Consider the following 12,234-nt stretch of genomic DNA (forward strand, 5'->3'; position numbering starts at 1 on the left):
GGTAAAATAGATTGGAAACATCGAAGATGGGTGCCTGGGTTAATGCATACATTCTCTTTTAAGCCAACCATATATATGTATATATTTAATATTAGAGAGAGAAATGGATGGATAGATATTGGATGGATAGATAGATATTGGATAGACCGATATCAGATAGATAGATATTGGATGGGTAGATAGATAGATAGATAGATAGATAGATAGATAGACTACCGTTCAAAAGTTTGGGGTCACCCAGACAATTTTGTGTTTTCCATGAAAACTCACACTTATATTTATCAAATGAGTTGCAAAATGACTAGAAAATATAGTCAAGACATTGACAAGGTTAGAAATAATAATTTTTATTTGAAATAATAATTTTCTCCTTCAAACTTTGCTTTCGTCAAAGAATGCTCCATTTGCAGCAATTACAGCATTGCAGACCTTTGGCATTCTGGCTGTTAATTTGCTGAGGTAATCAGGAGACATTTCCCCCCATGCTTCCAGAAGCCCCTCCCACAAGTTGGATTGGCTTGATGGGCACTTCTTGCGTACCATACGGTCAAGCTGCTCCCACAACAGCTCTATGGGATTGAGATCTGGTGACTGCGCTGGCCACTCCATTACAGATAGAATACCAGCTGCCGGCTTCTTCCCTAAATAGTTCTTGCATAATTTGGAGGTGTGCTTTGGGTCATTGTCCTGTTGTAGGATGAAATTGGCTCCAATCATGCGCTGTCCACAGGGTATGGCATGGCGTTGCAAAATGGAGTGATAGCCTTCCTTATTCAAAATCCCTTTTACCTTGTACAAATCTCCCACTTTACCAGCACCAAAGCAACCCCAGACCATCACATTACCTCCATCATGCTTGACAGATGGCGTCAGGCCCTCTTCCAGCATCTTTTCAGTTGTTCTGCTTCTCACAAATGTTCTTCTGTGTGATCCAAACACCTCAAACTTCGATTCGTCTGTCCATAACACTTTTTTCCAATCTTCCTCTGTCCAATGTCTGTGTGCTTTTGCCCATATTAATCTTTTCCTTTTATTAGCCAGTCTCAGATATGGCTTTTTCTTTGCCACTCTGCCCTGAAGGCCAGCATCCCGGAGTCGCCTCTTCACTGTAGACGTTGACACTGGCGTTTTGCGGGTATATTTAATGAAGCTGCCAGTTGAGGACCTGTGAGGCGTCTATTTCTCAAACTAGAGACTCTAATGTACTTGTCTTGTTGCTCAGTTGTGCAGCGGGGCCTCCCACTTCTCATTCTACTCTGGTTAGAGCCTGTGTGTGCTGTCCTCTGAAGGGAGTAGTACACACCGTTGTAGGAAATCTTCAGTTTCTTGGCAATTTCTCGCATGGAATAGCCTTCATTTCTAAGAACAAGAATAGACTGTCGAGTTTCACATGAAAGCTCTCTTTTTCTAGCCATTTTGAGAGTTTAATCGAACCCACAAATGTAATGCTCCAGATTCTCAACTAGCTTAAAGGAAGGTCAGTTTTATAGCTCCTCTAAACAGCAAAACTGTTTACAGCGGTGCAAACATAATTGCACAAGGGTTTTCTAAGGTTTTCTAATCATCCATTAGCCTTCTAACACAGTTAGCAAACACAATGTACCATTAGAATACTTGAGTGATGGTTGCTGGGAATGGGCCTCTATACACCTATGTAGATATTGCATTAAAAACCAGACGTTTGCAGCTAGAATAGTCATTTAGCACATTAACAATGTATAGAGTGTATTTCTGATTAATTTTAAAAAACTGTGCTTTTCTTTAAAAAATAAGGAAATTTCTAAGTGACCCTAAACTTTTGAACGGTAGTGTAGATAGATATGAGAAAGAGATTAGATAGACAAATCTTAAATGCAAGAAATTAGTGATCAGGGTGTTTTACATTGTAAAAGTACTTAAACTGTTAAAGTAATAGGTGGTCATAAATCCATACAGATGTGTAAAATGAGTGTCCCCCTCCTGATACTGGTTCATGACCAGAGACAATGCTGTCGTCCCCCCTTTCTATTTGGTAACTTAGAGGTTTGTATAGAGAGGGAAGCTCTGCGCAGGTTCACACCGACCATGTGAAGTCTACACTGCAAAGTAGATGGCTACTTAAAGCGTCACTGAGTGAATAGGTGCCATTTATGGATTAAAGAAAAAAAATGCTATGCCTATAAATATATTTCTCCGTCCAGTCAGAAGCTACGTCTGAGAGGCTATTAATACTGTTTGACATAAACGTACAAACGTATATGGACGCTTCATGCACGGACATAACTTGTGCTCAAATGGTCAAAACATGGATGTTACTGGGTGGGTGAATGATTGTTCGATTGCTATCGTGCTGAACTACAGGGACTAAAGTTTAGGATGACGTATTGTAAAATTCCTGCCTTAGGGGCCAAGAGTGCTTGTCCTGTGCCTGTTACGCCTATGGTCGCATTCACTACTTAAACAGGTTTTCCCGCAAAAAGGTTTATCTGACATATCAACAGCCCGGCTTAAGGCTAAGGCTACACAGCGAGTTTGGATTCCTTCCGACTTTAATGTTGCAGTCACGGTAACCTATGAGTCGCAACGCGGCCACATTTACTTTCAATACTGCGATGCACGAAGCCCGACACAGCGATCAAACCGTGATCTTTGGTCATGAGACATTTTTGTTGTGGTCAAAGTCGCCATGTGGCCCTCGTCTACATATACATAGGATTAAAGTCGGCCGAAATGGCCAATTTTGACCATTTCGGACAAACCTACTTTGCAAAATTAACGCAAGCGACCGTTTGCAATGGCCGACGGCAGACTGCTGAAATTGTGATCGGACAGGTGGGAAGATTTTGGCCGTAGTCGGCTGAAAACTTTAAGTGTATGATGTGATCGGTCTAATTCGGCCAATCATTTGCTAATTTGCGCTGGCCCCAGGGAGTCAGAGTTTTTTTTTTTTAGACGGACTCCCTGATCGTCCAATTTACTATGTTATGTTGCTTGTGAGAGTGGTCATACAAACAATAACACGGACAATTGATCAGCCGCATTCTGTCCGATCAAAGTCCTATGTGTATGGCCAGCTTTAGTCTCATTTGCAATAAGAAAGCAGACCACACATAAAAGCATTGGGGTTTCTGTGATTTCCATGCATTACAATCGGAAGGGACTGCACATACGTGTTCTACTCTCCATTGAGAACCGGAATATAACCAAAAATGATCAAATATAATCTTTAGAAACTATTGAGTGATAATCAGTACAGTTTGATTTATTTGTTTGTTCTTTAGGTTTGGGAATGTCATCAGAGCTCATACAAGACTGGAATCCAGATACAGTAACAGTTCTGGAGGATCCTATGACGATGATAAAAGTTAGTGGTGATAAAACTTTTTTAACAAAACCTAAAAAATGCATCATTTAGTATGGGAATCTTGTGGGAATTCATCATTTCCCTTTCACACCTGGCTGCTGCAGTAAAAAATAGCGACTGGAAACATGACCGGAAATTGTTGTTTGAATTTGGCAAAAGAACCAATTTAGAGTCATGAATAGGAATAATACCTGATATAGATGGATCTTTCCTTCTAAAGACTAAACAACCGGATTCAAAGTCGGTAATAGCACCTGGTAAAGTTTGGCAAACGCAAAAGCACACTGCAGGATGGAGGGACCACCACATTGCATTTACATCCTGCGTAGTCTCCTCCACAGTAGAAACTACACAGGACAGCAGTGTTCTTACCTGCCCACAGTACATTGCCTCCCCGGGACTTCTCTGACATTGGGGGAGGGGCCCTCCAGTCACTTCTCTTAATGTGTTCGGAGGACGACCATATACCAAAAGCAGATGAACACAGCACTCCAACATACCATAAATTAGGCCATGTGCTCGTTTCCAGGGGATGAATCCGCTCCCAAATTTCAATATAAAACGACCATAGAACAAAGGAACAGAACCAGGACTTCAAGCTTGAGAGAGGTTCTGTGACGAACCGAAACGTCGCTCACTTGAGGTGAATAATAAATCCACCCGGTTTCATCTATTCTGAAGTCCTGGTGCTCTTCCTTTGTGCCATGGTCGTTTATATATATATATATATATATATATATATATATATATATATATATATATATATATATACATACATAGTCACGAAAAAATGAACACAGCACTCCAAAAAAAACTGAATATCTGGCCATGTGCACGTTAGCAGAGGATGAATCCGTTCCCCAGTGAAGATGTAGACAAAACCATAGAAGGCAGCACGGCACCAGGATTTCAAGGTAGATGAAAGCAAGGTTGTTTAATTTCACCCCAAGTGAGTGACGTTTCGATTCAACACAGGCTCAAACTTGGTACCTGCTGAATGGGAGGCAGAAACACTGGCAGTGACCACAGGCTGCACTGCTACCAATGAGAGAATTTTTTCCACCTAAATGCCTCCATAGTATTATTACTCACACGCATAAGGATATCTGGAGAATGCCAGTACATTACAGATAGAAAAAGTTAAGTTTCCCTAATATGACTAAAGAAGGGTTAATTATTTTACTGGTTTAGTAAAAGTTTTTAAATAAATAACGGCACTAAAAAAAGTACAATAACTATTTTTGTAATACACTTTATTAAAGAATTGCATAACCGTAAAGAACGGAGACCTACATAACGCCTTTCCCCTGTGTTAAAAGCTGCCAAACGGCATGCACCTGCAGCAGAAACCTCATTATTCAGATGTATGGAATAGATTTTAATTTGCTGAAATTTTGACATATTCTCTGCATGTGAACTCCACATATTGTATTTTCGATTTTTTTTTTCATTCTTTTGTAAAAATTACAGGAAAAATATTCATGTAATTTTTAAAATGTAAACACACACACACACACACACACACACACACACACACACACACACACACACACACATCCATACCCATAGTGCCACTGGCAGCAATATTGATATATGGTATACTAGATGGGTGAATAAATATGAGGCATAGTGGGGCCCACTTAGTCTCTATCGCCCAAAGGCCCACATAAGCCTAGACCCGGCCTGAGTGGATTGTCAATACTGATGCCCAGGCTAATGGGGTCCTTCTTACATCCATGTTTTCATGATCATACCAATCTTACTTGCCATACTAGCTGCCACCATTATAATATGCTGTTAGTAAAGTTGTGAATAACATTACTGTATATGTATGTTTTATTGAAGTGCATGACCATATAGCTATATCCTTCCTGTAGAAACTATAACAATAAACTCTTCTATTCTAGATGACCCAGTGTCTCCTTATATCAGCTGGATGTTAAATATAGTGGAGAGTAACCAGCCACAGCCTCTGCCAATGCCCTGCAATGGGGGATGTTGGGCACCACTTGTCGACTACCTCCCTGAGACTATTACCCCCCGTGGACCTCTGCATAGGTGAGGAGCAGTCTGGTTATTGTCAGCTAATCTACGCAAAAAATTATAAAATCTTTGTTTATGTTTGCATTGTGCGTTCTATTGTATTCGAAATTTTACTAATCTGTAAATTTGTTCCTAATATTATTTTGGGCGTTTGTGTACTTTACATACAACATAGAGTAGTGTTTATTATTTATGTTACAAAGTAATGTTTAAAAATTAAGGGTGCGCGTAAACATACAATGTAAGGCGCTACTACAATTTAAGGCTAAATTCACACTTGCGTTGTATAATCCGTTACTCTGATCCGTTTTTTTTATCAGAAGAAGGATAAAAACGCATCCGTTAAAAATCCCATTGAAATCAATGGGATTTTAAATTGCATCCGTTATGTTGGCCATCCGTTTTGTTTTTTTTACAGAGATAACCGTGCAGAGTACAGGACTTTTAGTCTGTTCAAAAAAACAGATATCTAACGGATGGGTTATTTTTATCATTGGCATCCGAGTAAAACCGATACAAATGGATTGTAATCAGTTTTCATCCGTTATTCAATGGTATTTTTAACTGATCTGTTTTTATCCTTATTCTGATCTAAAAACGAATCCGAGTAACAGATTATACAGCGCAAGTGTGAACTTCGCCTAAGCGAATGGGAAAAATATTCCGCAAAGCAAGAACTAGAGAAATCTGTCTAAGTTGTGAAATATTTTTTCCATAGGCATACATTTAGTTTTCCGCAGTATATTCCTACGCTTCAGAAATACGAGACACGCACGCTATGTGTTAGTGCACCCTAATTGTAGTGATCCACTTTGGTTAAACACAAGTACGTACTTTTCAGTCACGTTAATAGGTAGGAGCCCAACAAATATTTGGCCAATCGGAATAACATTCTGTATCAACTGGGGGCTATGCAATAGTAAACTGGGGAATTTAAAATACCATGTAGGTAAAACGCGTACACAATAACGCATATTAGGTGAAGTGGGCCAACAGAAGACCTCCAATATATTAAATTGATGGTCAGGAAGATGTTGGGCATAATGCTAATCAGATAGAGTGCCATATTGATCAAAAACTCTCAGCAGCCAATCCTTTATTGGATTTCGGTGCCGGATCGAAGGGTAAAAACATTACTTACCATCTAATGTTTTTTCTTTCATTATCCTTTCTTCTGACATTGACTGCCTGTTGGAGGCAAAGCGGTCATACGCCTAAAGTAGACGTGAGGTGCGGTCTCGTTCTTATCTAGGGCAGGTTTAGCAATAATCTTAAGGAATGCAGATTTCAGACCCCAAGTAACAACACACAGGAAATGTCCGATGGCAATGCGGTGATAAGCGCGTCTTGTTAGTTCGTTGCTATGTGTACAGACTGCTCGTGTGAGCGCTGTTATCACTGCTGACATTTTTTGCATTACTTTCACTGCTAGTGTCGAAAACACATAAAGAGACAGAAAACAGACCTGTTCTAACAAAACTTGAGATCTTGAGTTCTCACAACATCCAAGAGATTATATTATTGAAGATTTTTGCATTAAGACCTTATTAGTGGATCGTACTCAAGATCTCATTTGTAAATCCGCTATTGTACATAGCGAGCCGTTCTAATAAAAAGTGCACGATGTTGAACCCATTGTGATCTTTTTTTTTCTCTAGGTGTAATATTGCGGTCATATTCATGACCGAAATGGTGGTGGATCATAGTGTGAGAGAAGACTGGGCCCTTCACCTCCCTCTGCTGCTCCATGCTCTCTTCTTAGGTAAGTACCATCTCCCAATGTTTCGCCAATTTCAGCACTTGTTATAGACGTAGGTCTGGCTACTTAATGGAGGAACCAATTTTGAGGGCGGAAAATTTATGTATAAAATGCTGCATATCCAAGCGCTAGAAGTCAATTAGTCGAACAATAAAAAGTGTGCATTCTATCCGTAGTTCTTCATGATCTACTAAATTTACTTGAGGTTTACATCAGTATGGTGAGATACGTTTCGACCATGATTTAATGAAGTTTCAGACTGTGATACCTTGGACCTAGCTGTGGAAATTATTCTGAAGACCCATTCTTCAGTACATGTCCTTATTTACTTACATGGTAATCTAACTGTTTACACGGGGTAGTAATAGTAAGAGTGATTGTGGCAAGAACTGCGCCAATAGTGCAACGCTCTTCTGCGCCATTGTGTCCTCCAAAGTTAGTTTCAGATAGGATTGTTTTCTTCTGGACCATTCGGGCCATGCTGCTGCCTGAGCCAGTTATGTTGTCAGAGCCCGGGCCCAACAGGGAAATCCGATGATCCTTCTTTGGCCTCAAACAACTCTCCCCCTGATTAAACGTTGCTACATGAAAACAGACATAGACACTTGAAGAGTTTGAGCATAATATGGACTTAATCCATATTCAAGCAGGTAACCGTTATCTTGAACCTGTCTCTACTGGTAGAATTCCTTTTCCTTTTTGATAAAAATTTTTGCACCTTAAAACGGTCATTCCTGATCATTGGCCTGTGTTAACGTGGCAATAATCCGCCTATAAACGAGCAAACGCTCGTTTGCCGGGGATTGTACCTTTTATGCAGCCTAAAAAAAGTTGTCCGCAGCACATCTACCCGTGTAAACAAACTTTGGTCCCCATACTGTTGGCATCGGGCCTTTAAATGAGCACTGATCAACTCGTTCTGGGCAGAAATCTGCGTGTGAAGGGACCAGTGTTTTGATTTAAGATTATACATAGTAGCTTTTCAAGAGTATCATGTGTTGGATTTGACAACAAAAGTTTGTGTGGCGATTTACTTTTATTTTTCAAACTTGTTAAATTGTAAAATGAACGTTGAACAGTAATTAAACAGTAATTCTATTTGACAAACTATTTTAGACATCAACAAGGGAGCCAAATGCATTCATTTGAACGTAATAGAACAAGATAAATCTTTCTCAGTGTTCGTGGATTTCCACTTGTGTGTTCTAAACTTAGGACATTAATCTTTGAAACTAATAAAGTCTGAAACATCCAATGTGATTAATTGCTCTAAATAAGCACAAAATTGAGAGTAGTATTTGGTAATCCTGCAGGGGTTAACATCATGCAGGTCTCTTTGGTTATTGTCAAGGAACGCAAAAAGCAAAAGCGATATCTGCTGGCAGTAATATAGTATTGCAACTAACAAATTAGAATTTTGTGCAAGGTTACAAAGGGCAAATGATAAGACACAATAGAAAATGTATTTTAGTTGGCATTCACATAGATGTTTACCCCGTTGGGTTTAGACGTAGGCAAAACTAAAAGTCCAAGTTAATGGATTGTTTTTGGAATTTACACCAGAAATAGCATCTCCCATAAGTAGAGATGAGCGAACTTATGAAAAGTTCGGTTCGGCAAGTTCGCCGAATTTCGTGCAAAAGTTCGATTCGGACCGAACTAGTTCTGACCGAACCTGTAATACAAGAAAGCCCCTAAAAATCGTGTATAACACTGTTTTAAAGCCCTAGAAGCCCTGTATAACACTCTTAGGTCACCCATGAGTGTATCCAAGTACTTTTGAGCTGTCTTTAATGCAAAGTTGGTGTCAAAGTTACGCCAACATGTATGGCTCTAGGAAAACGGATGGGACACGGAGATAACTAACAGAAACCACTGCACTTGTGCATGTTGTATGCTTACTGCATTGTTAAAAAAGGTACAAAAATTTACCATTTTAGGCGGCTGATGCCTGCCAGGGTTCATACATATAAGGTGGTAAAAGAAGAAGCAATGGCTTTTGACAAGCCCTCCAAAAATTGACCCTTTTTATTGGCAGATGCCTGCCGGGGTTCTTCCATACATGGATGTAAAAGCAACAAGCAATGGCTTTTCACAAGCCCTCCAAAAATTGACCCTTTTTATTGGCAGATGCCTGCCGAGGTTCTTCCATACATGGATGTAAAAGCAACAAGCAATGGCTTTTCACAAGCCCTCCAAAAATTGACCCTTTTTATTGGCAGATGCCTGCCGGGGTTCTTCCATACATTGATGTAAAAGCAACAATCAATGGCTTTTCACAAGCCCTCCAAAAATTGACCCTTTTTATTGGCAGATGCCTGCCGGGGTTCTTCCATACATGGATGTAAAAGCATTAAAGCAACAAGCAATGGCTTTTGACAAGCCCTCCAAAAATTGACCCTTTTTATTGGCAGATGCCTGCCGGGGTTCTTCCATACATGGATGTAAAAGCATTAAAGCAACAAGCAATGGCTTTTCACAAGCCCTCCAAAAATTGACCCTTTTTATTGGCAGATGCCTGCCGGGGTTCTTCCATACATGGATGTAAAAGCATTAAAGCAACAAGCAATGGCTTTTGACAAGCCCTCCAAAAATTGACCCTTTTTATTGGCAGATGCCTGCCGGGGTTCTTCCATACATGGATGTAAAAGCATTAAAGCAACAAGCAATGGCTTTTGACAAGCCCTCCAAAAATTGACCCTTTTTATTGGCAGATGCCTGCCGGGGTTCTTCCATACATGGATGTAAAAGCATTAAAGCAACAAGCAATGGCTTTTGACAAGCCCTCCAAAAATTGACCCTTTTTATTGGCAGATGCCTGCCGGGGTTCTTCCATACATGGATGTAAAAGCATTAAAGCAACAAGCAATGGCTTTTCACAAGCCCTCCAAAAATTGACCCTTTTTATTGGCAGATGCCTGCCGGGGTTCTTCCATACATGGATGTAAAAGCATTAAAGCAACAAGCAATGGCTTTTCACAAGCCCTCCAAAAATTGACCCTTTTTATTGGCAGATGCCTGCCGGGGTTCTTCCATACATGGATGTAAAAGCATTAAAGCAACAAGCAATGGCTTTTCACAAGCCCTCCAAAAATTGACCCTTTTTATTGGCAGATGCCTGCCGGGGTTCTTCCATACATGGATGTAAAAGCATTAAAGCAACAAGCAATGGCTTTTCACAAGCCCTCCAAAAATTGACCCTTTTTATTGGCAGATGCCTGCCGGGGTTCTTCCATACATGGATGTAAAAGCATTAAAGCAACAAGCAATGGCTTTTCACAAGCCCTCCAAAAATTGACCCTTTTTATTGGCAAGGGTGAGTAGTAGCAGCACATTAAAAGACACTGGACGACAGTCACAGGACAAAGCCCTGTGGTGGGGCAGGCCTGCTTGTAGCAGACGGGCGGCAGTGGAGGTTTATTGGTGGTAGTAGTCGAGGTAGCCAACACAGACAGCAAGGGTGCAAGCAGTAGTAGCAGTAGTAGCAGCACATTAAAAAAAGAGACTGGACGACAGTCACAGGACATAGCCCTGTGGTGGGGTAGGCCTGCTTGTAGCAGACGGGCGGCAGTGTAGGTGTATTGGTGGTAGTAGAGGTACTAGCCAACACAGGCAGCAAGGGTGCAAGCAGTAGTAGCAGTAGTAGCAGCACATTAAAAAAAAGAGACTGGACAGTCAGAGGAGGACAAAGCCCTGTGGTGGGGCAGGCCTCAGGCCTGCTTGTAGCAGACGGGCGGCAGTGGAGGTGTATTGGTGGTAGTAGTCGAGGTAGCCAACACAGACAGCAAGGGTGCAAGCAGTAGTAGCAGCACATTAAAAAAAAGAGACTGGACAGTCAGAGGAGGACAAAGCCCTGTGGTGGGGCAGGCCTCAGGCCTGCTTGTAGCAGACGGGCGGCAGTGGAGGTGTATTGGTGGTAGTAGTCGAGGTAGCCAACACAGACAGCAAGGGTGCAAGCAGTAGTAGCAGTAGTAGCAGCACATTAAAAAAAAGAGACTGGACAGTCAGAGGGGGACAAAGCCCTGTGGTGGGGCAGGCCTCAGGCCTGCTTGTAGCAGACGGGCGGCAGTGGAGGTGTATTGGTGGTAGTAGTCGAGGTAGCCAACACAGACAGCAAGGGTGCAAGCAGTAGTAGCAGTAGTAGCAGCACATTAAAAAAAAGAGACTGGACAGTCAGAGGAGGACAAAGCCCTGTGGTGGGGCAGGCCTCAGGCCTGCTTGTAGCAGACGGGCGGCAGTGGAGGTGTATTGGTGGTAGTAGTCGAGGTAGCCAACACAGACAGCAAGGGTGCAAGCAGTAGTAGCAGTAGTAGCAGCACATTAAAAAAAAGAGACTGGACAGTCAGAGGGGGACAAAGCCCTGTGGTGGGGCAGGCCTCAGGCCTGCTTGTAGCAGACGGGCGGCAGTGGAGGTGTATTGGTGGTAGTAGTCGAGGTAGCCAACACAGACAGCAAGGGTGCAAGCAGTAGTAGCAGTAGTAGCAGCACATTAAAAAAAAGAGACTGGACAGTCAGAGGGGGACAAAGCCCTGTGGTGGGGCAGGCCTCAGGCCTGCTTGTAGCAGACGGGCGGCAGTGGAGGTGTATTGGTGGTAGTAGTCGAGGTAGCCAACACAGACAGCAAGGGTGCAAGCAGTAGTAGCAGTAGTAGCAGCACATTAAAAAAAAGAGACTGGACAGTCAGAGGGGGACAAAGCCCTGTGGTCGGGCAGGCCTCAGGCCTGCTTGTAGCAGACGGGCGGCAGTGGAGGTGTATTGGTGGTAGTAGTCGAGGTAGCCAACACAGACAGCAAGGGTGCAAGCAGTAGTAGCAGTAGTAGCAGCACATTAAAAAAAAGAGACTGGACAGTCAGAGGAGGACAAAGCCCTGTGGTGGGGCAGGCCTCAGGCCTGCTTGTAGCAGACGGGCGGCAGTGGAGGTGTATTGGTGGTAGTAGTCGAGGTAGCCAACACAGACAGCAAGGGTGCAAGCAGTAGTAGCAGTAGTAGCAGCACATTAAAAAAAAGAGACTGGACAGTCACAGGAGGACAAAGCCCTGTAGTGGGGCAGGCCTCAGGCCTGCTTGTAGCAGATGGCAGTGTAGGTGTA

The 12,234-nt window shown here is 42.2% G+C and overlaps 1 protein-coding gene across 7 annotated transcripts in view; it reads left to right on the forward strand.

The window, feature by feature from the left end:
* The window catches only part of FRY (FRY microtubule binding protein), a 420,217-nt gene that overhangs the window by 332,488 nt on the left and 75,495 nt on the right, over positions 1-12,234 (forward strand). For all 7 annotated transcript variants that reach the window (XM_075851697.1, XM_075851698.1, XM_075851696.1 and 4 more), the window contains 3 exons: positions 3,261-3,343; positions 5,251-5,401; positions 7,045-7,148. In XM_075851697.1, the coding sequence (XP_075707812.1) occupies positions 3,261-3,343; positions 5,251-5,401; positions 7,045-7,148 (338 nt within the window). The remainder of the gene's footprint in view (positions 1-3,260; positions 3,344-5,250; positions 5,402-7,044; positions 7,149-12,234) is intronic.

The sequence above is a fragment of the Rhinoderma darwinii genome, chromosome 2, assembly GCF_050947455.1.
Source record: "Rhinoderma darwinii isolate aRhiDar2 chromosome 2, aRhiDar2.hap1, whole genome shotgun sequence".
Lineage (NCBI taxonomy): Eukaryota > Metazoa > Chordata > Amphibia > Anura > Rhinodermatidae > Rhinoderma > Rhinoderma darwinii.